Source organism: Eulemur rufifrons, chromosome 21 (genome assembly GCF_041146395.1).
Source record: "Eulemur rufifrons isolate Redbay chromosome 21, OSU_ERuf_1, whole genome shotgun sequence".
NCBI classification, from domain to species: Eukaryota; Metazoa; Chordata; class Mammalia; order Primates; family Lemuridae; genus Eulemur; species Eulemur rufifrons.
Window position 1 is genome coordinate 8,768,579 of NC_091003.1, and position 26,901 is coordinate 8,795,479.

Consider the following 26,901-nt stretch of genomic DNA (forward strand, 5'->3'; position numbering starts at 1 on the left):
TGTCGTTCCATGAGAGCAGGGGTCAACAAACTGTGATCCACGGGCCAAATCTGGCTGGCGGCTTGTTTTTGTAGCTAAGTGTGATTGGAACGCAGTCACATCATTTGTTTACATATTGTTATGGCTGCTTTACCCAACCCCGCTATGATCGCGGAGCTGAGTCGGGCAGCAAAGACCATCTGGCCTGCAAAACTGCAAATACTCACTCTCTAGCCCTTTAATTGGAAGAGTTTGGAGAACCTGCGGTCATCGGTATACCAGGTGGGTCACATACAGTATTTCTAATCCTCCCAGCAACCTGTGAGGTATCACAGCCCACTCTTTGCAGATAGGGAAACTGAGGCCTACGGAAGTAAAGTGACTTGCCCCGGGGCCACACCATGGGTGGCTAGACCTAGACCTCAAACCAGACTTGTTTGATTATGAATTCTGTCTTTCTATAACCTCTCACTTTGAAAGCCTAGGAGCCCTTTTTCTCTGTACACACGGGAGATCCAGGCTCCGAGGCATTACCTGTTGTGGATTTGGGGTGGTGAGAATAGGGGTGACTGCCGGTCATTCCTTTATCATTTTCTGCTGTTGTGACTGCTCAGTGATCCCCTATGCCAGACACTCTATGTCTCATTCTCCCTTTGTCCTCAGAGTAACCCTATAAGATAGGTCATGTCAGGATCCCCTGCTTACAAATGGGGAAACTGAGGCCCAGATGGGCGTTGCAGTCCCCCCAAGCCCTCCTAGGGACAGCGCTGGGATTTGAACCCCGGCTTGTTCCCACCCCCCTGCCTGCAGGCTCCCTCCGCCTTTTCCGCACATCATTCCTCTACCTTCCCATACCTTTGTGTTCATGGTCTGGATTCTCCAGAATGTTCCCATCTGTTATCTCCTGTGTGTATATGGGGGGGGGGAGGAGGGGGCTGCAGGTGGTGAGTGGAGGAGGGAGTTACGATCTTTGCTTTCTCAATGGGGAAACTGAGGCCCGGAGGGGGGAAGTGGACCTGCACAGCTGGCAGGGGAGGGCAGGGCTCCATACACGGCTCTGTCCCCCCTCCGGCCCCTTGATCACGGCCAAATGCCCTCCTCTCCCCCCTCCTGCGGCCCCTCCCCCAGCCCCTCCCCCAGGGAGAGCGGGGAGGACAGTGATGGATTTGGGCCAGCCTTCATTTTCATTCTCCGTCCCCGCAACTCGCGCTCGGCTCCCTCCCTCTCCACTTCTCCTCCTGCAGACGGATGACAAGTGAGAATGTCTGTGACCCAGAGAAATTATCTTCCCTTCTCTTTCACCGCATAATTTTCTGCCCTCTCGTCTGGACAAGCCTGGGTGATTTTTAGCTACAAAAAAAAAAAAAAAAAGGGGGAAAATTATCATTCAGAAAAAAAAAAAAAAAATAGAAGGCGGCTCCCAGCCGTCCAGCAGACAGGCTGTCTCCCGGCTGAAAATGAGACTCTCCTGTCTTGTGAACTTGGGGAAGGGGGAGGCTTTGCAGGGGGTGTTCACACCCGAGGGATGACTGTGAGCACCCCGGAGGGCCAGGCCCATGGCCACAGCGGATTCCAGTGGCTTCAGGCACCCGTAGATTTTTCGGAGAGCACCTCAATGTCCACCACATGGTGCACCCCTGGAGGACTTCAGGGGAGAGGCGGCACGGTCATGAGACACCTGTCATTCCCCAGCCTCACCTCCAGCCTCCAGTCTCCTATACCCAGGACCCGGCAACCTTTCCCCCAGCCTGTGGCTTTCTGGAAGTTTCTTTCCCCCTCCCCACCATGTACATACACACGCACACCCTCAGACTAGATCACATGCTCGGGACCTGCTCCACAGGTCGGAAAGCAAATTGTTATTCACTTATTTTTTTTAAATCTCTATTTTGTTTCACTGATTTAAAATTTCAAACATTACGATGAAAGGTTTATCGAGTAAAGGTCTATTTTCCCAACCCTGTAAGTGACCACGGCTAAGGGGTGGGTGTCCATTTTGTCAGATTTCCACGCACACACCATGATCATACAAATGTACACACACGAACTGAACTCCCTGAGCTCCTCATCCAGCGCTGCCAATTGCTGTGCAGCTTTAGGCAAGTTACTTAACCTCTCTGAAGCTATTTCCCCATCTGTAATACAGGCACAGTTATAGATGGTAGACAGTAGGGAAAAGTGAATGAATTAACAAATGTAACGTACTTAGAGCGGTGCTGTGTATTTAGGCAGTGTTCAGTAAACATTAGCTGTTACAGTTTTCAAGTTATGTACTATGGAGCCCTGGGACTCTATCGGGGTATCTCAGGTGGAGAAGGGAGCAGATTGGAATACACTCTCCCCCTAGCCCAGACCAGCCTCCCTTTTGTTTTACATACTGTGAGTTGTTTGGGAAAATAGGTTCTCCTGCTTAAAACAATACACACACACACACACTTCCCAGTTGTAAAGCCACTAGCATTGGGGACCGAGCAAGGCTCTTGTTACCAGAGTAAGCTGATCTAATCCTGCTGTGTGACTTTGGATGAGTAACTTTCCCTCTCTGGGTCCCAGTTTCATCATCTGTAATAAAATGGGAATAACAACAGCATTGTGGGCTCTTGTGAGGGGTAACTTAGATAAAGTGTGTACAATACAGCACTGTATCTGGCACGCCAGAAAGACCGCCCCCCGAATAGTGGCTGTTGGTGTTGTTAATTAGCTCTGGACGTGACTTTGCGTTGAGTGGCTTAGAGGGGCTGCGCTCCTGTTCCGGGCCCAGAAGCAACTATGGGATGTTTCAGGCAAAGCAACCGGTCTGTGTCCCACCCTCCCCCCCCCCCGACCCCGAATCCATGGCCATCTCTTTGGGGTCAGAGATGGGCCTCAAAGGATTGCTGAGACCCCTGAAGTTATGCACGTGCACACCTACCTGTTTTGCATCCACTAAAAATGGCTTTCTTTCCAGGCAAACATCCTTAGCTTTCATCAGATACTCAAAGTGGTCATTAATCCAAAAGACTTAAGAACCCCTGAGGCTTAACACAAGCTCTCCGCTTCCTGCAAAGACCTGCTTTTCTACCAGGGGGAAGCTGGGGTTTGAATCCTCTAAGGCAGCGATCTGAGGACTCTCGGTGGTCCCAGAGACCCTTCCAGGGGGTCCGGAGGGCTCTCCCTTTTCCATCTCATACTTTTGTGCAACCAGGTTTTCTTCATATTTCTCGACTAAAACAACTCAATGCAGAAGCAGGTGGAAGAATCCAGGTATTTCCTATTAAGCCAGGCGTTTGCAAAAATGTAAAACAATGCCACTCTTCTCACTAAATTTTAATTTCACTTTTAGAAAATATTATTAGCTTTTGATACGATGTTATGTTAACACATAATGCATTTATTATTATTTTAAGTGAATTAAGTATTTTTAAGTGTCTCAGTTTAACTTTCTAAAACAGTAAAGGTGGATGGATATAACCCACATACACAAGAGCTCTTTGAGATCCTCAGTATTTCAAGCGTGTAAAGGTGTCCTGAGACCCAAACAGTCTGAGAACTGCTGTTCTGTGGAAGCCTGCCTGGCTGTGATGGGAGGGGCTGCAAGGTGTCTGGCTTTAACCCCGGTATGGAGGGGGGTTTGGCTACGGGACGTCCTAGGCTTGTGGCAGGAAAAAGGGGTGGATTAAGGATCAGGCTGGCTGGACAATAGCAAGAAACAGCCACCCTTAAGGGTCATAAAATCAACAGTGGACGTGTAATAACATGGAGAATATAGTGTTTTGTAGAACTCGTCTGGGGTAAGGAGTGAGAGTCCCCAAGGGGTTTTCTCAAGTAACAGTGATAATTGCTAAACTCCCTTGTTAGGACCCAGTAACTACCTGCAAGGCCATTCTTTGCTGAAGCTGATAAGCAATTTTGGGGCCAGAGTGGAATTGCTGCAGTTCATAGAGGAGAGGCTGCGCGTTGCCACCAGGGGGCGCTCTTTCTCGTCATCTCCCCAAGCAGCTCTGTGCTGCTCTTTGAAACAACGCTGAGCATACACCTTTAGTGGTTTTTTTATTTGAAGGGGCACCAAATTATTAGCTATACTACACTGAGCAGAAAATTTGGGCTGATTGCAAAGGAAGAGAAAACGGAGAAGCAAGTGGATCAGAAAAGAGGTAAATGAGAGCTCCCGAGAAGGAAAGGGCTCCCTTGTCCGTCGGAGCGAGTTTGTGGCTCACTTTGGAAGACTCAGGGTCCAAAGTGAAAACAAACTCTCCCTTTAGGAAAAAATGCTTGCTGGAAATATCTCAAGGGCCACAAGGAAGGTGAAAATCCCGTCAGTTCTAGAAGGAAGCTGGGGATAGGACAGGAGGTTTCTTGGCCAACCTGCATGGATCACTTAATATAGGAACATTTTTTCCCCAAGGAATACATCCAAACCATTCAAACCCAAGGTTGACTCATGTATTCAACAAATGTTTGTTGACTGAATGTCCACATGCCACATGCTTAGGCAGAGAGCTGTGTATTCAGCATGTAAACTACAGCGTTGGCACCTTCTCCTTGGGGATGATGGTTTCTCTTGGCCAATTGGACCTTGACCCCAGGTGGCATTAGATTAAGCGGGCAGGATCGGGTCTGCCCTGATGCCAGATTCCTGGAGCCGGAGCTCACATGTTCACCCTGTCCCTTGCCATCTGTGCTTTCACCCTCCACGACACTGAGGCCTCAACCCTAGGACATCTGGAGTTTGTGGCCATGGAGTGATTTATATTTCAGTGCATACATTTTCTTAACAAGAATTTATGTGGGCCTCTTACGAGAACACAAAAGCCAAAGTAATGTTCTTTTTGTTTTCCAACATTGTGGAATGAATTTGTACCTTTCGTAACTTTTCTTTCTGATTCCACAAAAATTTTATTGTCACAATATGCCTCAAATCCTGGAAACCCAGGGGGTAGCACAAAGACCTCTTCGGAGCTCATGCGGGAGGATTTCCTACTTCTCTCTCGTTTTCTTTCCATATTTGGACCTTCCCCTTGATGGATACACAAAAGCAGTCCTCAGATAGTGATGTCTGCCCACCAAACTTGCTTTTGGGTGAAATACGGATTGTATATAAAATAAGGATCCACGCCTATTTTGATTCATTTCCTCTTAGCCCCCCCTCAAAAATACGGAACTCGAGTAGAGATATTAAATAAGAGTAACTTCATTGTACCATCAAAGATGATTTTCTAAGCATGCTGCTCTATCTTAGAATCTGAAGGCTGCTGCTTTTGTATTCACAGTCCCCCACATTGTTGCTCACCCATCCCAAGCCCCAAATCCTTACGCCACATATCAGCTCAAGAAAGCTTTTGAGAACAAGTAATAGAAAAGGCATCTAACTATGTCTTAAACAGAAAGGAGCCATTCTTCTTATGTAATGAGGAATGTGGAGGGAGGTGGCTGGCATGGATTCAATAGCTTGCTTGTCTCTGGGATTCTCTTGGCCTTTTCCTCGGGGTTGCAAAATAGCTGCAGCAGCTCCAGGCATCACACCTGTTAAAGGCAGAAAGAAGGAAGGAAAGGAGAGGGCCTACAGTTTCACTATCTTTTGGTATCAGGAAAACACAAATGTTCCTTGAAAGCTCTTAGTAGTTTGTGTCTGATTGGCTGCAACTCTGTCTCAGACACCCTTTGCTGTCAGGGGGGCTGCAAAACAAGCGGAAGGCAGCACAGGCAAGGGGATTGGAAACAACAGGTTATCCCACGGTGCCTGCTGCATCCTGCTTTGAGCCCATCTCCCTCACTTCACACTTGCATCATTCATCTTTCCTGTTTGCATAAGTGGTGGTACAGCTGCCTCTTCCTGGCTGAATGTCCCTCCAGTTCATCCAGGACAGCCATCATGTTCCAGGAACCCTGGCCAACTTTAAAACCTCAAACGTGATGTGTCCCTGCTTCTGGACCTGTGGACTTGCTTGTTGCTCTGCCTGAGGTGCTGCTGGGCCCAGCTCCGTTCTTAGCACGTGTGGGTGGTGTCTTTTTAGTCTTCAAGTCTTGGCTTAAATGTCCCTTCATCAGGGTGACCTTCCTGGGCCAGCCCAACCAAAGTCGGTCCTTTCTCTAGCCTCATCCCTCTCTGAATGATACACTTATTTGTTCCGGGTCAGGGTCAAGATATCAAAAAATATGTGTTGAGGCCGGACGTGGTGGCTCACGCCTGTAATCCTAGCACTCTGGGAGGCTGAGGCAGGAGGATCGCTTGAGCTCAGGAGTTTGAGAGCAGCCTGAGCAAGGGTGAGACCCCATTTCTACTAAAAATAGAAAAAATTAGCCAGCCATGGTGGTGTGCGCCTATATTCCCAGCTACTCGAGAGGCTGAGGCAGAAGGATAGCTGGAACCCAGGAGTTAGAGGCTCCAGTGAGCTATGATGATGCCACTGCACTCCAGACTGGGCAACAGAGCAAGACCCTGTCTTAAAAAAAAAAAAAAGTGCTGAATGAATGAGTGAATAAGTGAAAGGGAGGAAGAGAAAATGCCAACGGTCTGAGAACTGTTGGCAGATATGTCAAGTGGGGCCCACGGCTCAGAACCTTAAGTGGTCATCACAGCATTTTGTTAGGAGTAAAATGTGTGTGCATGCAAACACGCACACACAAATACTCATTCTGAAATAAAATAATAAAACAAGAAGAAAAAAGCAGAGGAATATTGAGGCATGGGGGAAAAAAAAAGACACTCATTACATCTCGCCAACAGCCTTTCTGCTTCACTCCTCCGTCTTGCGGACAGGCAGCATCCTCGGACAGATAACGGAATTAATCATTCGCAGTGGCCATGTTATTTTGAGGCCCAGATGCATTTCTTTCAACCCAGGCCCGGCGTTCCTTCCTGTGCCGATCTTGGGCCACCGCGTGGAGGGACCCGGCTCTAGTTTACGCATAATGCTCATGCGCACTTTGTTTGAAACGGCCCCGCCCGGCCACAGGGTCTCCGTGCACGTGTGAAGGCCACGGTGCTGGACCCTTTTTCACCCTGGCAACACCCCACTCCGATGGCCCCTTTCTAAGAGGTCGTCTGCATGCAAAGGTCATTCCCACTGAACTTCAGCCCTCCAAGGCCGGGGACTGTCTCTCATCTCTACCACCCCAGTGCCCGGCACTTAGTGGGCGCTTATTAAATGCTTGCTGCATTCACATCTGAACCCCACCTTGTTCCGATCTTTCAGAAACCTCTGCACTGCTCACGTGGGGTTCGTGCAAGTCTTTCTTGTCTTCTTAACCCCACATCCCATTTTAAGCTCTTTTAATCAGAGGGTCTGCGGCTCTGCCCCTCAGCGCCAAGCCTGGTGCCTGGCCCGTCACAGAGCGCTATCGATGCTGATTCCAGGGCTGATGCCCACCTTTCACAATGCAAAGTCCCCGCTTCTGTGAACTCGGAACAAAGCGAGATGTTGCTTTTTGGTAAAGGAAGTTATAAGGAAGCTTGGGAAATGATGTCTTCCTGCCCCCAAGAACCTTCCTTTGCCCCATCTTCTGGTTCTGGAATATTCTGGACTTGGAGAACATCGGTTACACCGGAAGGGAGACTGTGGTAAGAGAGAGAATGAGAGAATCAAGGGGGAGGAGAGAGAAGCTGGAATCAGTATCCTCAAAGGCACCACCTGGAGTCACCCCAGAGCCCTCTGGGTGAAACCCGAAGACCTTTCTTTATTTCACTCCTTCACGGACGGTCTCGGCTTCCGAGACACCCTCCTTTCCGTGCACGATACCCAGTCCTTCCTTCTCCAACGGCCGGATCCCGTCCATTCAGCCACGCTTGCTTTTTTGGGAATCTGCCCCCACCCAAATTCTGCTCTGGCCCCAGCTGTCGAGGGCACGCAGGGGGGGTGAGCCCAGCGTGGACTCAGCGAGCCCACTGGGCGACAGACACTGAGCCCACTTAGCAGGAGGCAGAACCGACCTCTTCGCAGGCCTGGGTGGCCCTGGGCAAAGTACACAGGAGGTGGCCGTTGCCAGAAAGCAAACGTCTGGGACCTCGGTAGCACCCTCCCTCTCTCTCAAGGACAGGAGAGACCACCTGGACCTCGGCCAGAGCCCACGGAAGCAGCCCACGGCTTTTCTCTCCAGCGATGAGGCCATTATCAAAACCAGGAGAGGGAATTTGAATGAAGAGGAGCAGGGGAGAGAGAGCGGCCCCCCCACCCCGGTTTCTAGGCGACACGTCGTCTGTTGCGGTCGCTGTCATACAAACCCTTTTCCCGTAAGACGGCGGGTCCCACGGGGAGAAGGGGTGAAGTGGAATATTTTATCAGCCGTGTACATATGTAACCAGAAACGGGACTGAAGGGCAAAACCTCGTTTCCCTGAATAGGGGGAGAGGGAGGGGGCGGGGACGCTGGCGGAGGTGGCGGAAGGGACTAATCTCCGCGCGGTGGCTGATCTGCACCCTCCGTCTCCTCCAGGAGGGAAGCGTCCACACAGAGGGCTGTTCGGGGCACAAAGTTTAAAAAAAGCATCTGGTTTTGTATTTAGAAATACGAATCCAATATACATATCATAGGTGAAAAAAATAAAAGAAATTAGAAATATTTAAAAACCACGGAGGAACCGGGAGGCGGGCTCTTCAGAGAATGGGACCCGCGTATCTCGTTCACGGGCTGCTTCTCATCTGTGGTTTGGAAGGGATTTTGCTCCTGTGGGGGAAGAAGCCCTAAGTGCTGGGAGGCCTGGCTTCCTCTGTGTTGAAGATTCAAGTTCATGCGACGACACAGGCCAGTGTGACACTGGGCCGGACAAAACCAGCTTCCCCCGCCGGGTCTCAGGATCCATCTCAGGGAGAAATGTCCAAGCACACAGGGCGGAAGATCCAATCTCTGCTCTGCCTCGATAAACATCACTCTCTGAGGACCTAAAGAACGAGGTTCAAAAAAAACTGCGGTGAAACACTCGCTTTGCCCAAGAGCCGAACCAACCTTGCAGAGTCCCCAGCCCGCCTGCCCGGGGAAGGTGACCACGCACAAGTTGTGTTGAGGAGGAGGCTGGTTTGTTTCTGCTGCTTCGTTTCTTATGCTAGTTGGGAAGTCCGGGGGGCAAGCAAACCCGCACTCCTGGGAGCCACTTTTCCGGCGACCCCTCTGCAAGCACATTGCCAACGAGCACGGTGTGGCAGTGACCGGAATCGATGACAGCCCCACCTGCGGCAGCTCCACCCAAACTGCCAGGGTAGGCAGGGCTCCTGCCCATTCAAAAGTTTGTGAGATTTAAGAAAAAAAGTTAAGCAAAGAGGGATGGAGACAGAACGAGAGGGAGAGGAGAAAGGGGGAGAGCGAGAGGTGAGAAATGCAAGAACCCATCTGGACCGTGCATCACATTGAAATTGCCCCGCATTAAAAATTCACCAGCCAGTGAATTTTCAAGGGATTTGTAGTAATTAGATGACAAAATGCTGGCAAATCTCAGGCTTGCCAAAGATGTTACTCAGGGGTCAAAGACTCGACACTTTCGGCTGGGTAATTTGTAAGTGTCAATCACTCGCAGCCATCAGAGAGAAGGCAGCGATCTAGCGGCTGCATTCTAACTAAGTCGAGGCAGCCTTCCCGGCCGGCTGCCAGCAAAGGCCGGACCCCGCGGCCCCACGCTCTGCCCCGCTCCCGGCGCCCGCACAGACAGCCGCTGTGGCCTCACCGGGGACGGGGAGCCATGCGGGCCAACCCAAGTTTCCAAACTTCTTATTTGATTTTATTCCCTTTCATTTATTTATTTATTTATTTATTTTGAAAGCATCGGCTTGCCAAGCGTCAAACTTGCCTCCTTTGTGGAGGACGAAGTTCCCTGTCATGCTGGGGCCCCTGAAGGGTGACACGGGGGCTCTCTGCGTTTGTGCAGAGTGGCCACTGCGGTGTCAAGGAGACTTGGTTTTCCACCTGTGAGCTGGAAAACCCCAGGGCCTCAGTCTTCTGATCTGTGAAGTGGGGATAAGAAAGGTTGGTGGTGGCCAAGGGGGCAGGACGTGGTTGGCGCTCTCTGCCTACCAAACAGACTCGTTCTGGGCACTGGGGACTCAGCAGTGACCAAGATAACATGCCCTGCCCTGATGGAACATTCTAGTTTGGGGAGGCAGGAGGAACGGGCTATAAACAAATAAATATAAAGTACGTCGGAGGGTGGTAAGTGCTAGGAAGAAGATGCGGTCAGTCGGCGGGTAGAGTGTGTCGGGGACACTACGTTACGCAGGGTAGAAAGGACGGCCTCCCCGATAAGGCCACAGCTGAGCAGAGGCCTGGAGAAAGCAAGGGGCAGGGGGTGTGTTGTGTGAGGGACAGCAAGGTGGCTCAGCGGTGGACAAAGCCGGCAGGGTATGGTGGGCGCTTGGCCCCCAGAAGCCACTGACACTTTGACACGCTCCCAGAAGCTGGTGTTGGTGCAGCCCAGCCTGGACGGCCCCTGGTCACACCAGGTTCGAGCCCCTGGAGGGAAGAGAAATCGCGTGGAGGTGCCCACGCGTGGCGCCTGCCCCTGCATGGGGGCCTGGGCCGACGCTGGCGGGAAGATCTCATCGCAGCTGCTCACGCTGATTGAAAGCTGCAAAGGGGACCAGCGAGCCTCAAGGTAAATCGATGCTGTCGTGGCTGCAGTGGGCAGGGACTGCCTGGACCCTGGACCCGAATCCGTCTGCAAGATCATGGGCTCGGTTCTCCCTCTCACTGCTCCTGCCCATCCGAGCATCCTCTGGAAAGAGCACTGACTTTAGGGTAAGACAGACCCAGGGGCCTGCAGCCGGACTCTGCCGTTTCTGAGCTGTGTGAACCCGGGCAAGTCACCACACCTCTCTGAGCCTCAGTTCCTGCATCTGGAAAATGGGCACAGTAGCCTCCCTCCCATGGTTATAGACAGGCATTGTGAATAAGCACCGGATGCCGCGGTGGTTCCAACAGTAGCACTTCCAGCTTTCATACCACCCCTGTGTTGAAAGACAATCCTGCTCTGGCTGGTGGCCCCAGAGTATCCCAATCAACAGAAGCATTCTGCAGCCGAACCAGAATTTCGGGAAATGAACTGGGGGGTAAATCTCTGCTTTCAAAGATAAGGAGCCAGAACAGGGTGTCTTTGTGCAATCTGCTGCTCACTTTGCAAAATAAATGTCCAAAAGTGGGGATCTCTATGCCGTGTATATTTTTGTATTTGGTGACTACTCATCTTGGCCCTGGGGGAAGAGGCAGGGCTAGTATTTGTAAATCACTTTCTCCCTTGAACTCTTCCTGATTAATGTTTTTTTTTTTTTTTTTGTGGGGGGGCAGGGCACAGTGCGGGGGAGGGGGTATATGATCCCCTCGCCAGCCCCCCTCCCCGGGCCTGGGTCTCCGTCCCGGCCAGCCTGTGCTGCAGGTTTAACTGGGCTGTGAAACCACTCAAGGGGAAAATGAGAAACCACCCAGTGTTTCATGGGAGGCAGCAGCGGCTGGGCCTCCCGAGCTCCGATGCAAACCCTCACCAGCCGCCAGCCGCGGGCTCAGAGTCACCGGACGCCCTCTGACTAGGGGGCAGGTGCCTGCCGTGTCCACCGAGTCTGCGCTGCACTTCCCCACATCGCAGCGGCGATGAGGCCTGCTTGAGATGCAAATAAAAATTAGCAGCAGCGGCAAGCTGGCCCCTCTATTCCCCATGGCCCGTGAATATCGCCCGTCTTTGCAGTTAAGGCTGGGAAATTTCGAGCTGACCCAGCATCCGCTTAAGAATCGATGGGACGGAGAATAGGAATGCAAACAGCAATGGTGATCAGCACCGCCACAGCGGCTGCTGTTTATTGAGCACTTACTATGTGCGGACCCTGGGCCAGAGGCCCGGACACCCTTTCTTCCAGCTCATCCTCATGGAACACAGTGGAGGCCGTCCCTGGGCCCCGTGTGAAGGGGCTCCCCTGCTACCTTGGTGCCCTCACCTTGCTCTGACTTCCAGCCCTCTCTCTGCCTGACGTTACATTTTTACCTGCTGTGAGCGTCAGGAGGGCAGGGGCTTTGTGTCTGTTCTCTTCCCTGCGGAATCCGCAGCACCTAAAACAGGGATTGGCACTTAGGTGGCTCTTGGATACGCCTTTACCAAATAAACGGATCCTCACTTTGCAGAGACGAAACGGGGGAACAAGGATCCCAGAGGCAGGTGGCAGGGCTGGATCTCAGCCGCGGGGCAGGGGCCCTTGGCCTCGGGTCCAGCTACTCCTGGATGCGTCCTTTACTGTTCAACATTTGATCAGGAGAGAGGACGCTGACCCACGCCCGCCCTGCTTCCTCACAAATCAAGCCTTTCCCCTCGTCGACTCAAACCTGCCACAACTTGGGCCTGGCCACCATCTGCTCAGACCCAGAGATGCTCAGAGCGTGTTCCTGAAGCTCATCTGTTGCTGGGCTCTGACTTCCATGAGCCGAGTGCTGCAGGCAGCGTGTGATGGGCCACCCCAGAGTCACGGTGCGCCATGGCAGACATGCGGCTCGGGAACTGACTCCCTGGGTTCCAACCTTGGGAGCTGTGCGGTCTTGGGCACATCGTGACACTTCTCTGTGCCCCCCGTTTCCTTGTCTGGAAAAGGGGAGAACATGAGTATCTGCTTCAAAGAGTGGTGGTCACGGCGGGATGAGTGCGTTCTAGGGGGCTCAGGACAGGGTCAGCGCTCTTGAAGCCGTCTGGGACTGGCCCTTCACACGTGCCAGAGTGGACCAGAACACGGCCCGCCCATGTGTTTGGGCCAGGCAGGGGAAATGCCGCTTGCATGTTACAGAAGGGAAACTGAGGCTGAGCCACCCTGACCTGACCCCAGCCTGACCACGTGCCCAAAGCACTGCCTCACCTGAGTCCAATGCCGCCGTCTCGTTTCCCAGGCCCAGCCCTGGCTAACACCCAGCCCGCTGTCAGCTGTGGCCTTGGGGAAGCCCCGACGCCTTGTCCCCAGCAGCCCCTTTGCACAGGACTCTTGGTCACGTTCCAGATGTCCTGGCTGGGGGCATCGGCGCCGACGCGGCCCGTCTGTGAGGAAGGCGGACGACCTCCTTGCCTCCCTGGGTCACGAAGGCTGCTGGTTTTTAAACCACTTTTTATGTTGCCCCATATCAGAAAAACAGCCGGTGTGGCTGGGGAGCGCCCAGCGCCGTCTGGACTAGCCAAGGTGGTGGCTTGTGCTTTCTGAAGGCCAAGGCTACACTCGGGACGACCACAGAACCGTGTGTCCATGGCTTCCTGTCCCCTTCCACACACGTGTGCACACACAGACACACACACATGCCCAGGGTGCACCCTGACCTCGGCATTCTCAGTCTGCCACAATCGCTGGATTGTGGGCTCCGTGGGACAGGGGCCGTGTCCACTCTCTTCCCCATGGATGCCACAGCCCGGCGTGGCCCACGGAAGGTGCTAGTATGTGTCTGTTCTGCTCAAAGAACGAATGCGCCAGCTCTCTCCTGCAGCCCTTCAGGTGGGGTCCAGCGTTGGGGTTGGAAGTCAGAGGGACCCGGCAGGAACGCCATGCCAGCCTCTTCTGAGCTGTGTGACTCTGGGAAGTCTCCGGCGCAGCCCTGAGCCTCAGTTTCCTCAACTGTAAAATGAGGGGAAATAGCAGTACCCATGGGGCTGTGGTCAGGGTTTGATAAGTGACCACCTGATTTAATTGATCATTGAATCCTTGGGACCTTAAACTCAGGTTGCAAAGAAAGAGGGATTCTGTCCTCAGACCCCAGCCCCGAGAATCTGCCAAAGATGTGCCTGGAGGGCTGCAGGGTCTTCTAACTGAGCCCCCAAATATCTCATGTCCCTACTCTGGGTCAGCCACTGTCCCCGAGGGGAGTGGCTTTGTGGCTGGAGGCAGGACACCCACTGTCCCCTGGAGTTGAGCTGCTGCTGCTGCTCCCAACCCGCCGGGAGGCTACGAGCTGCCTCCTCCTGCGCCGAGGAGACCCCAGCCCTCGCCAGGGCTCACGACACCCTCCCGCCCCCGTCCCTGGGCTGCACATGCTCCGTGGCAGGGCGAGAGAGCCGCCGAGGGCCACCTTGCTGTCCGCAGCTCTGCGATCGGGTTTCCAATTCTGGTCACATCATGCCCACACCTGCCCGCTGCACGCCGCTGCCACTCTCCTTCCCCAGACCCAGTTTGGGGTGAAAGCCTTGCTTATTAGCCAATCTGGATCCCACTTACTGTGAATTACCAGGCCTGATTGATATTCATGAGCGGACACATCTGAAACCTCAGAAAGCTGCCACGTGACTGCCTGCCTGGGGAGGAGGCCGGGCCGAGGACAGGGGGACCTGTGCAGCCCTGTGTTGTGGCGGCGTCGGCCCCCAGACGGGGACAGCACAGCGTCCTGGGAGGGGCCCCTGGCTGACAGCGTTCCACACTGGGACCTAGAGGCCCTGGTGGGGCTTTGCAGCCGGGACAGGTGACCCAGAGGAGGGGCTGGGGGCTGAGCGTGCAGGGGGGCCGACAGCCAGGGACTCGGCTGCCAGTCCCCGTCACTGCACCTCTGCCCAGGCCGTTCCTCCCTCCTAAGCCTCCTCTTCCCTTTGCTCAGCTGCCTCCTGGAACGTCACCCCCTCTGCGCGGGCCCTCCACCCTCACGCTCTCATGCACACGGCACCACACACATCGCGCAGGCACCGCCGTTTGCTTCTGGTCCTGGGTGCTTGGGGCTGACTCCCGTGGGGGCCGGGGCCTGGACCTGTACCTTTGGCTCCCCACCCATGCAGCATTTAGCAAAACTCAGTGGAATGAACGGTGTAGGTGTCTCCCATGAACCAGGACCTCGGCGGGGGCCCTCGGACCCCTCCTGAAGGGGGTGGGCTCATCCTCCCTGCCTGCAGATGAGGAAGCAAATGCCGAGATTTGGGACCCGGGAAGCAGAATCTAGGCTGGGGGGATTCTCAAGCCTGTGCTTGCACGTTAAAGGGAGGAGGCTGATCTCGCCCCCAAGGGCTTGGACTTCGTGGACGCACCCTAATCTCATCTTGAGGGTCCAGGGGGTTTCTCTCCAGAAGCCAAGACTCCCAGGCAAGATGCAAGAAAAGCAAATACAGTCGACTCGGAATATACGAACGCCGACGGCCCCCCCCTTCCCATTCGCGGTCCCTGTTCATTCTGAAAACTGCTTAACTGCCACAGCGGGTGGAGGGCGCAGAGGGTGGAGGGCGAGGGGACAGATCCGCGGACACTGTTCTAAGCAGACCACCCGCCTCACTGCACAGGAGACAGACTGAAGAATCGGGGCTGCTTTTCAGACACGAGGAAGTCAAAATCTGGGCTTCTCTGAGCGGGAACAAGGAGGGGCTGGCTTTTCCACCTCCCCCAGGAAACGAGGCCGCAGCAGCCGGGCGGGGGGCAGGGAGGCTTGGGGGATTGGACAGGAACCAGAACGCGGAGAAATGAGGCTAAATCCAAAACTCAGATTTCTAAATTCAAAGGTTTCCCGGGGAACATGGGGTTTGGAATGACTGAGTCTGGGGAGCTGGAATGAAATGGCTCTGGCCGCTGAAGGACCCTGGGGGCACCCGTGAGACCAGGACGAGGACCATTTCCAATCCGAGGCCAGTCCGAGTGGGAGCCCGAGGGTGCAGGGCCCTGGCGGGGAGGGGAGGGGCTGGCCGAGCTGGCCAACCTTCCCTGCCCACGGCTGGGACTGCAGGCTGTCCAGCCACAGGGAACCTGCCAGTGACCTCCGGGTGGCTGTGGTGTCCACCTGGCTGTGACAACCAAGCAGGACAGGCAGTAGTGAGGAGAAAAGACAGAGCACAGACCCTTCCGGCGGGAGGGAATTAACTCGAGGGCCCACATACCCACGGGGCTTGAGTGCCATCTGGGTCCCTTGGCAGCGCGGGAATGCTCCTGAGGTCGGAAGACAACCGCAGGGGAGGCTGAGCTCGCCTCCTGGCCGGAATGTTCCCGGTTTGGGCAATGACAAGGCTCCGAATGGCCTGTTTCTCAAGGGGCCAGCCTAGGAGCCAGCTGGACGCCAACAAATACGTAGTGGGGGCCTCCTGCTTGTGGATGCTGCTGTGAGCACGACATGGCCCCTGTCCTCAAAGAGCCACACCTGGGTGACTCTACTGTGCAGTGAGGGAAGAACTCTACAGAGGCCCAGAGGAGGGCACCGAGTCTTGGGTGGCCAGTGGAGACTGCTCAGAGGAAGTGGTGTCCAGACCCAAAGGATGAGCAAGTGGTACCTGGGGGAGAGCAGAGAGCGGAGAGGAAAGGGGAGAGGCAGGCTGTCCCGATAACCCAGGTGACAGAGGGGGGCCGGTGCTAAGATGATGCCCAGGGAGGGGGATGGATGCAAGATATGTTTCAGAGGTATGTGTGTTCACAGCCCCCGTTTTCACCTGTTGCTACCCCCACATCCAGGCCTTCTGATGGACCCCTCCCTTGCTGACTTTGGGCTCTGCCACGTGACTTGCTTTGGCCAATGGGCAGTAGCAAACTTGGCACAAAAGGCTTTGAACAAACTCGTCCTCTCCTGCTCCTCTGCCTTCCCCATGAGAAGAGGCCTGGGCTGGCCAGCTGGGGGATGAGACAGCGCGGAGACCTGGGAGAGCCCAGCCAAGGTCTGCAAAGCCACCTCCTTAACCTGCAGCTGAAAGCAGAGGCGTGAATGACCAAGCTGAGACCAGGACAGCTCAACCTACCTATGGATTCCCGAGGTAAATAAACACTCAAATGTTTTAAGCCACTGAGTCCTGTGATTGTTCATAAGCAGTGTTATTGCGGCAAGACTTAACTAATACAGAATGGAACTGGCAGAGCTTAGTGCTTACGTAGCAGGTAGCAGGGGCCTGGGCGGTGCTAGAGAAGAGGTCGTCTGCCCACTCGTGTCCGGGTCTCCCCACATTCGACCGCCAGCTCCTGGGGGCCAGGAATGTGTTCACTCCTGCGTGAACGGCAGGCAGGGGTTTCAGGTTTAAACCTCTTCCCTGGGGGCTCAGTCCTTGGAAGCCAACTGTCCCCCAGTGAGTCTCAGGGCTGCCCCTACCACCTTGCACTCTGTACCTGGAACTCTATCATGCCTGGGCAGTGCCTGGCACCACCCACAGCCATAGTGAACCACCTCACTCGCCCAATTGGCCTGGGACTGATGACATTTGACAATATTTACAAACCAAACAAGCAGCACATTGGGAGTTCCATGGCAAGCAGGAGCTGAACAGGAAGAGCCTCGTGGGGTAAGAAGAGAGAGTGCTTCATCCAGGCCGCCTCGAGAGGAGAGCTCGAGTCGGGCACATGCTGGGCCTTCGCTCCTGCACCCGACTCCTGGGCTGTAAAGCGGGGACAGCGGCACAGCCCAGGGCACAGGGGCGAGAGCGCAGGGTGCACAATGACGGCCCTGCACAGGGCCGGGCCCCTGCACGCGGGAGCGGCCCTCGCTGCTCTGGGAGGGCAGGAGAGCGCCGGGCGGCTGGGTGAGGTCTGCCTCTGAGCAGCGCCATCTCGGGAATTCACCCACCTCTCTGAGACTACATTTCTATATATCCCATAAACTTACCTCCCACAGTTGCCGGAAGGAGACAGTGGGGCCATTTACTCCTTTGCCCAGTATTTACTGAGCACCTACTATACATCGCGGTATGCACGAAACAGGCAGGCATGGGCGGACAGACATGAAATAGCAGCACAGGCGACTGTTCCCAGGAGCTAAGGGGGCCTTCGGTGTCATGAGTGCATCGAACGGGCGCCTGGGTTTGCCCAGGACAGGGCTTGGGAGAGATGTCTACGGAAGGCGCGATTTCCACATCCCAGGCAGCATGGGCGAATACGTTATTATTAAGCAAGTATTCTATTAATCTTTTACTATTAATACTGCTGGAAAAAATGATTACATATTATTAGTGTGGCTCAGCAAGAGAGAAGCGAGGGGAAGATATAACCCAAGAGGCTTTTGTCGCAGGATGGGAGAATGTGTTCCATTTCGGCGAGGTGCACCAAAGGGTTAAAGTCATTTTCATTAAAATTTAAATTTCAGCAGGCGCTCACTCTCCCTTCCCCGTCCTTTGAACGTTTGACTGGCAACCATTTCATATTTCAATCTCGGCAGAACAAATTGAATTAGATGTTGAAACCAAGCTCGGCTGTGTTCACCAAAGCCTGCGTGCTCCGCTCACGCTAATCCTTTCCCGGGCGCTGCGCGGCACAGGCGGGCGCTGCGAGAGACGGGCCCGCCACAAAAGACAAAAAGGACCAAGGAGGCGGTAAAAGGAGAGGGGGAAAGCCACGCGGATAAAGGCCGCTGGAAACTGTCTTCCGCCTGACGCGTGGGTCTTACAGCCTGGGAGACAGAGCCCGTGTCCGCCCAGCAAGCAGTGTCCTCGTGGAGCGACCTGGGTTTCTGTCCAACGCAATGGCAGCCACTCCCTGGTGAGGGCTCACCTGTTCCCCAAACAACCACCGGCCCACGTGGGGCTGGGCTTTGGCTCCGTGCAAGGAACGACCAGGTGCCTCATCTGCTGCTCTGGGGCTGGTGGGCAGGGGGCCCTGCTTCGGGCTCCTTCCTGCATACGCGGGTCCCCAACACGACCCAGCCCCGGCAAGCCAGCCGGCCTGATGCACACTGGGCGCAGCCCCATGAACTTGCCCTCTTGTTGAACAGTGATGTTCGTGACGACGGTGACAACTACCACTTCCTTAGCATTCACTAGGCGGGACACAGCCTGCTACGTGCTTTCTATCCGCGATCTTCTATTTATTCTTTAACAAATCCACTGTGCCCATTTGAAAGGTGCGGAACACAAGGCTCAGAGATGCCGAGACCCTAGAGATCCAACCCAGGCCTTCGGAATTGGGCCCTGTGCCTTCTGCCCCCTCCCCTCACTGTCACTCATCTCGTCCCACCTTAAGGCCCCGTCTCGTTTACCGGCCCAGTCCCTGCACAGGTCAGGAGGCTCCTGGCTGGGCCCTGGAGTGGCACTGCCTCCGCCGCCGCCACCTCCAGGTTCATTCTGCCGTTTCTCTCCTAGACCATCGGGCGTCTGGGGCTACTGATGCCCCATCGCCCCTCCAAACTCAACTGAAGCCCCTTCCGGAAAGCTCCTCTGTGCCCCCCTCCCGGTGACAACAGTGCTACCCAGCCCCTGCTGCCTTGGTTCAAAGGCCCATACGGAGGTGGTTCTCAAACAGTGCTCCCACCCGCCCTCCTCTCCAGAGGAACAAGAGACGGAGCTTCCAGGCCGGCTACCTGCTTTCCCCGCTTTGTTCTTTATTACCTCGCCGGACTCTCCTGCGTCCCAGAATAATCACCATAATTAAGATAAAAATTATAATAGCTTTTGTAGTTCCTGTTTAAAGTGATTATTTTCAAGGGGTGAAGGGCTCTGGGTCACTGCGACCCTTGCGCAAACTCCAGGCTGTCCCCTGTGCTAAGTGCTGTGACTGGCAGGGCACGGGGGGCCGGGGCCGGGCGTGGGAGCGGAGCTGAGGGGGTTCCTGCAGATGAACGGGTCAGGGGGCTGTCTCTTCGCAGCGAGGAGGCGGAATTTAAACTAAGGAAAAAAGGAGCCAAACAGGAGACGAGTGCGAGTGCATGAAGGGTATCCCAGGCAGGGGAGGAGAAAGTGCAAAGGCCCTGGGGCAGGGCCTGCTGGGAGGAGTGCAGGGGGGCGAGTGCAGAGACAGGTGGGGAGGCCCGGAAGGGTTTGGAACTGTGCACTGACACGATCTAGTCCGTGGGTCCAGCCAGGTACACACTGGCTGCACGTGGAGAAGGGGTGCTCCTGGGGCGAGCGTGGAAGACAGGGGACCAGGGTGGCGTCTACGGTGGGCGCGGCACGGAGGTGCATGACTAGGCACGAGATCTCTGTGGGAGTGAAGTCAAATGCTCCTGTCAGCGCACAGGTCGGCCCCTTCTAGTCAGTGAGCGCCCAGGGCAGGAAGGGAGGGAGGGAGGAGGGGCCGGGCAGACTGGGGGCCGGGCGAGTGGCTGGAAGCCCCCCTCCTCTTCCTTCTGGACACAAGGGGGGCAGGGCAGCACGAAGGGGAAGACCAGGTCTCCAGGGGCAGCTGGATCTGACTCACATCCCCCCACCGCGCGACCTTGAGCACATGCCTAGAGCTCTCTGGGCCTCACCATGCTTCTGTTATCTGTGTCATCCCATTTTAAAATATGGAGACCGAGGACTCAGAAGGTCAAGTCACCTGCTCAAGTGCTCTGACACCAAGCCAAGGCCGCTGCCAAGTCCTGCTCTGGGGAGGCTCTAGTAGCATCATCCTGATCAGTTAGGTTGGTGCCAATGACGCCTGCCTTCTGTACCCGGTCCACAGGCCCACAGCTTATTTTTGGTGACCACCAGGCCATCCCCCACAAGGCTGTGATCAATCTGACACCTGTGGGACACCCCACTGTAGAAGTTGGGGAACGAGCCACTCTGGGTTTTGTCTTTCATTTCCACGAATCCTCAGGGACCAGCCAGGGTTGCTAGGGTGCCGGCCCTATAGACACCGGGAGCACACAGAGCCCCCAGGGGCTGCCAGCACCCTGAAGCCCTGCGTGGGTTCCAAGCCACTGTTAACACTGGATGAAGACTGGAACCTCGTGCCTGGAAAAACGCACACACCAGGGCTCAGGCACGAAGTCAGGAGATTCCTGGACTCTCACTCGGGGTCCCACCCAGCGATCCCGCACGGCGGAAACAAAAGAGCTGATGAGGCTCTTCCGAGCTTTACTTGGATCAACTCACTCGATGCCAGCACCATCTATGTGAGGTAGGCACGACTGTCACCCCCATTTCATAGAAAGGGAAACCAGGGCTCCGAGGGGGCCGCACGGCCGGGAACGGCCGTGCCGGATTCAGATCAAGGCCAGGTGCGCTGGGTTCCTGCTCTTTCCCCTCCGCATCTTGCCCTCAGGCTGGTGCTGGCGCAGCCGTGGGTGGGGGAGGCTGCACCGTGGGATGCTGCTCGCCAGGGCTCAGGCCCTCGATGCGTCTCACAGCCCCGCCCACAGTGACATGGCTCAGCTCAACCAGTGAGCACCAGTTCGAGGTTTCTTCACAAGCTGTGGGAGGCGTCCCTGGATGGCTAAACCAGGGCTCATGGCTCCGAGGGGCGAGGACGGGGCAGGACGAGGCCGAGTCCTGGCTGTGTACAGTCCCCTGGGCTGTATCCAGCTCAGCGGCTCTGGAGGGAGAGCAGGAATGGAGGCCTCCACATTCAGCCCCGCGCCCGGTGCTCTCCATGGATTACTGCGTTCGTTTCTCACTAAAACCTTATGACCTTATGAGGCTGGGCCCAGGGAGGTTAGGTGACCGGGCCGGGTCTCCCAGAGTGAGCTGCGTGGAGCGTGGTTTCACGTCCAGACGGCCACCTCCAGAGAGCCGGCTGATGCCACACTGATGCCACACTGCCCCCGGAGTGGGGCAGGGGACCAAGGGTCCTCGAGTCTCTCTGCCCCCCAACCTTCCTATAAGCAGATGGGGGACCCTGCGCAGCTCTCAGGGCTGCTGGGAGGAGGAGCACGTTGGGGAACTCATGCAGGAGGGACACACGGCCGGGCTTGCGGTGGGCCAGTCCTCACTGCCCGGAAGATGTCCCACCGTGGCTGCAACCCGCCCACTCCCTCGGAGCCCTTCTGTGCCCGGCAGTGCAGGAGGGCAGGCAGTGTCTGCAGGGACGGCCCCCGGGGAGGTGTCTGGAGCTCAAGGTGCCCGGGCACCGTTGTCCCTCTGACCTTGGACCCAGGGAGGGCAGGGCTGCCTGCTACCCCCTACCTCGCCCCGGCCCACATGGTGGGGAGCGCAGAAGCCAGAGCGGCTGCCCCGGTCCCCAGGGCCCCGGAGCCACGTACCCTCTCGGTGCCAGCTCACAGCTGAAGGGTTTGCTCCTCGCTGTCGTTTTCACTGTCTTCCAGCTGCTCCAGGATCTCGTCCAACACCACAGACCGCTTCTTCTTCGGGGGCTCTGTGGGAGCCCAGATGGCACGAGAGGAGAAAAGAACAGCAGAGAGGGTTGGGAGGCAGGAGAGGGGAATGACAGGGAGGGAGGGAGGCAGGGATGAGAGAACGGGGGTGCAGGGACAGAGGGAAATGAGGATGGGAGGGAGGGACGGGGCGGGAGGGGGACAGAGAGGGGACAGGAGCAGCAAGAAGAGAGGAATGGAGAACAGAAGAGGAAGAGGAGGAGAGAGGAATACTGGGGTTAGTCTCCAGCTTCACCACGGGGCGCTGCCTCTCTCGCACCCCCAGAAACTCCTCTGCTTCCCAGCCGTCCTCCCCGTCCTCCTCCCCGCAGAGGGAAGGATTCCCTTTAGAAAAGGGGGGCTCCCCTCTAAGCTGCCTGCCCCCAGCAGGTCAGAGGTTGGCTTGGGGGGAGCTGAGACACGCGCGGGGCAATAGCTGGGGAAACAACTGGGAGCTGGTCCGGTTAGCTTGGAGGTCGCAGACTCTTATGGGGTAGTAAGTGGCTGGCATACAGAAGGTGCTCAATAAATGGTGGCTGGTGATTAGAACACATGCAGAACTCAAGGATTCCAGGGGAGGCACAGAAGGAAGAGCAATTAGAGGTGGCTTTGGAGAGGAGGGGCTATTTGACTTGGGCTTTGGAGAATGCAGAGGAGTCTTCTGTGAGGAGAGGGGATTCAGACGCACAGCATGGAGAAAAGCGTGGAAGTATGAGAGGGCACGGTGGGCTCAGCAACATGTGCACATTGCGGGCCGCAAACACTATTGACTGAATGCCCACTATGTGCTACAGCTCTGCTCCTCTCGAGGTACTGCACTGCCTCCTACGGTTGGGGGAACTGAGTCACAGACAGGTAGGTCTAAGGTCACCCAGCTAGGAAGTGGTGGAGCCAAGATTCAAACCCAAATCACATCTAAGCCCCCAGTCTTTCCGCTTTTCATGGAAGTCCCCAGCGCTGACCAGAGGCTGCCAGGGAGACCAGTGGTGGCAGGAGAAGACGTGCTGGTCCCCCGGGCCCTTCGGGAAGGGCATGGGGCTAGTCTAGCCACTCATCAACAGGCAGCCCCTCACAGGTAAGGCTTGAGTTATACAGGGACGGCATAAAGCGGCTGTCCAAATGCCCTCCCCTTCCATGGCTCAAATACCTCCTCCTGTGTGAAGCCCTCCGGGTGGACAAGCCACCCTGTGGCCCTGGGCCCCCATCTCCCCACTGGGCTGGGAGTTCCCTGCAGCTCACGGCAGCCGCTGCATCTTTTCCCCAGGGCCCGTGCAGCGCCTGGCCCAGAGATGAAAATTCTCCGGTCCCTTCTGGATGGTCTTGGGCAAGTGATTTTACCTCTCTGGGCCTATTTCTTCATCTCATCCCTCCCAAATTAGCTTGGACACTGACCCCTTCTCATCTCTACGGCTATGCCCTGATCCAAGCACCTCTCACCTCCTCAATGGACCCCCTGCTCCCCTGGGGACTCCTGTAAAACGTGTGTGTCAGGTCCCATCACCCCCAAGTCCCCTGGAGGCGTCACTAGAGCTGGCCCAATGCCCCCCTCCCCAAGACCTTCGCACCTGCAGTGCCCAGATCCCCCTTCGTCCCCAGCTCTGGTGCCCCCACCCCTGCTCTGCGTCACAGCGCTTCTCACCGCTGATGCTGCAGCTGGCATTTCTTTGTCTGGGACATTGTCCCGTTCACTGCTGCGTCCCTGGCCTTAGCACACTGCCTGGCACCTAGAGGGTGCTCGGGAAACGCCCCCGAATGGGGAATGAGCGAATGGAGCCGATGGAGGGGGAGGTGGGGAGGCGCCCGCCCGCCTGCCCGCCTGGGAGGCTCAAGGCCTGGCAGCTGTACCCATCATTGTTAATCATGAAAAGGGAGAGGGGGACAGGGTGGGCTGGGGTGCGGGGCTGGCAGCCCCAGGCTCAGACGCCGGCTTCCTTTCCCTCCTCACTCCCTCCTCGACGCTCTGATTTCCTTATAATCGCCAGGCTCTAGAGGTACACAATGGCCTCTGGAAATTGAATTCGTGGGCAGGTAATAGGAGCTGGGAAATAGAAGTGCAACAAAATAGGGCCTGTGGGCCCGTCACCGACGCCCCCTCCCATCTGCTCACGCGGGGCGGCAGCGGGGCAGCTCGCTCCTGGGGTGGGGTCCCTGCTCTCCCAGGCAGGGCTGGCCTGGCATCCGAGGGGTGGCCGGCAGTGGTGGCAGCGTGAACCAACTCTGAGATACTGGCAGGGGGGCGAGTTGGATCCCCATCCCTCGTGTCAGCTCAACCTTTAAAGCAGATCCGGACTCAGAGCACTTTTTCTCCTGCTGCTGTCCCCTGGGCCGCACTGCCACCCTTTGTGGCTTCCTCTGTCCTCCCCGCCAGAGGCTGGTCTCCAGTGGCGGTCGGAGGGATCTTGTGAAAACCTCCGTCGGAACACGCGGCTCCTGTGCCCAAACCCTCCATTGGCGCCATCTCACCTGGGGAACAGCTGAGGCCCAGTTGCCTCTCCAAGTTTCCCTCCTTGTCCCCATTCCTGACACCCACCGTGCCCACCTCAGAGCCTTTGCCCAGGCTGGTCTCTAACTCCTGGCCTCAAGCGATCCTCCCACCTCGGCCTCCCGGAGTGCTGGGACTGCAGGTGTGAGCCACCGCGCCTGGCCCTGTTTCACGTTTTCATTTTGCCGTCTCCCTCCCTGCAATACCAGTGCCAGGAGGGCAGGCTCTTGTCTGTGTCACCTACTGCTACTCCCCACGGCCACAATAGCGCCTGGCACACAGCAGACCCGCAGTAAACACGTGCAGTGACTGACTCAATGAACGGCAGGGGAAATTGGGGGTCAAGGGCTGTAAACTGCTGAAGGACCAACAGAAGCCGAGAGGAGGCCCAAAGCATCCCTCCCAGCCTTCTTTCGTGTCCCTGTTCTTGCATGTGACAGAGATGTGTGGAGCTCTGGGCCAGACACCGTGGGGACCGAGACTGGCTCTGCCTCGTCCAGGGCATGCTGGTCCAGCAGGGGAAATGGAGAAGGCAACAGATGGCTGTGCCTCAGTTTCCTTCTCTGTAAAATGGGGATACGAGGGGCTGTGCTGAGGCCGCCACGAGTGGAAAGAGCAATGCCTGGCCCCTGGCTAGGGCTCAGCCGACGGTGCTGGGACCAACATCTGTATCACTACTACTAACACGGAAGGCGTTGGTTTCACGGCTCTTTGCCAAAAGGGCGGCGAGCGCCAACAGGGCGGGGACTCTTGTCCATAGGAAGGCTGGTCTGTGACAGGTGACCTATAAAGAGCTGTGAGGTAAATGAGTGAAACGATTTGGTTCCTCTAGGCCGAAGGAGGCATGATCGCCTGCCTGCTCAGTTCATAGCTGGGACACAGGCACAGGGACACCCCCTGACTCGCTGTGGTGCCGGGGACATGGAAGGCGTGCTGGTGGCGGCTAACCCTGTGGCTGTGTGACCTTGGGCAACTCACTTCAGCTCTCTGGGCCTTAGTTTCCTGTCTGTACAGTGGGGATTAAAAAAACCAGGAGCCATCTCAGGGGGGCGGCTGTGAAGATTGATGAGCGCACGGACGACACCTAAAGGCCCGCGACTCAGGACCCAGGACAGCGCTCCCTGGCCCGGCGCAGCTGGCTCAGGTCCACGGCCAGGGCTCAGGCTGGGCCCCCGACTGCTCCCCGTGAGGACGTGCAGGCCCCGACTTCCCACCACTCGACACCGCACCCCCCGCCGGCCCTAGCCGGCCCTGCTTCCAGCGGAGCACCCTGCTTGCAGGGAACAGCTGCTGAAATCCCACTTCCCCGACATCAAAAGCCTCAGTGGGTTTTCACCAAACAAACATAATGCAGAACCGGAGAAAGGTGTAAAATAAATAAACGAAACAAGCTGTGCATTTTCTTTCAGTATTACAGCTGCACCCGAAGATAAACAACAAGTGAATGTCACCAAACATCAATACCGGAGAAATTAACTTGACAAAAAGCTCAGCCGTCCCCCAACAACCCCCCAGTCCTGCCCCATTCCTCCCCCCCACCAACCTCCAACCACCATTTTTGCATTTCTGGAGTTCCCACCTAATGATTTTATTTTTCAATTAATTCCTTGACAGAATGCCAGCCTGTGTCTCTCCCTTCCCTGGCTGGCGCTGGCAGCCCCGTGGAAGGCACAGGCAGGCAGAGAGAAAGGCGCGGGCGGGGGGCGGAGGCTGACGGGAGGACAAGAGAAAGCGCTTCACAGGGTTTTGTTCCGGAGGCAGAACGTTGAGGAAAGGCCAGCCGGGGAGAAGCACGTGGCTGATGGGGGAGAAGGGACTTCTGAAAGGGGCACCGAGAAGAGGGAGGCGTGAACAGCCAGGGAGAGGGAGAGAGCCGGGCCACAAAGCCCAAGGCTGGGATCGGGGTGAAGAGGTGTGTGGCGCAGGGCACAGGGCGCAGGGTACAGGGTGGAGCTCGGCTGCCAGGACCAAACCCTGCTGCTCCTGGCTGGGCGACCTCAGGTAGGTTGCTTCACCTCTCTGGGCTCAGTTTCTGCAGTTGCGGAATGGTGACGAAATTTACAACGCCCACTGCCTAGGGTGCTTACGAGTATTAAAAGAGTGAGTATGTGTAAGGCCCTCATCACAGCGGCTGGCACACAGCAAGCACTCGATATAGGTTAGCCGTTCTTACCGCTATTAATGGAATCTGTCACTGAGAGCATGCGGGCAGGCCGCTTCCCTCCTCTGTAGCACAGGGACAGCGATGCCAGCTGCCATCAGCGCCCCACCTCGAGTACCAAGGATTTCTCATGGGCCTGGCATGGGGCAGTCTGGACACGCCAGGGATTTAGGCCTCCAGGAGCAACCCTCCACCAGCGGGGTGAATGGGGAGCTGGAGGATACACGTCCCAGGTTCTTCGTCCCCGCCGGGGGGACAGTCCTGCGGTGCGCGCCACACAGCTCTCAGGGGGCCCCAGCGGGCTTGAGCCCCAGCTGCCCACAGTGGGATCTGCTCACTCCGGTCCCCTGGACTGGCTCCCTGCCTGGACCACCGCCCAGGGAACATGCTGGGTGCCCAAATCTGCATCTCAGGGGCTG

The 26,901-nt window shown here is 56.2% G+C and overlaps 1 protein-coding gene across 2 annotated transcripts in view; it reads right to left on the minus strand.

Moving 5' to 3' along the window:
* Window positions 1-8,469: 8,469 nt before the first annotated feature.
* The window catches only part of RBM19 (RNA binding motif protein 19), a 122,307-nt gene continuing 103,875 nt past the window's right edge, over window positions 8,470-26,901 (minus strand). For both annotated transcript variants that reach the window (XM_069497553.1, XM_069497552.1), the window contains exons 24-25: window positions 21,729-21,841; window positions 8,470-8,836 (exon numbers count right to left, since the gene is read on the minus strand). In XM_069497553.1, coding sequence (XP_069353654.1) covers window positions 21,744-21,841 — 98 coding nt within the window. In that variant the 3' untranslated portion in view covers window positions 8,470-8,836; window positions 21,729-21,743. The remainder of the gene's footprint in view (window positions 8,837-21,728; window positions 21,842-26,901) is intronic.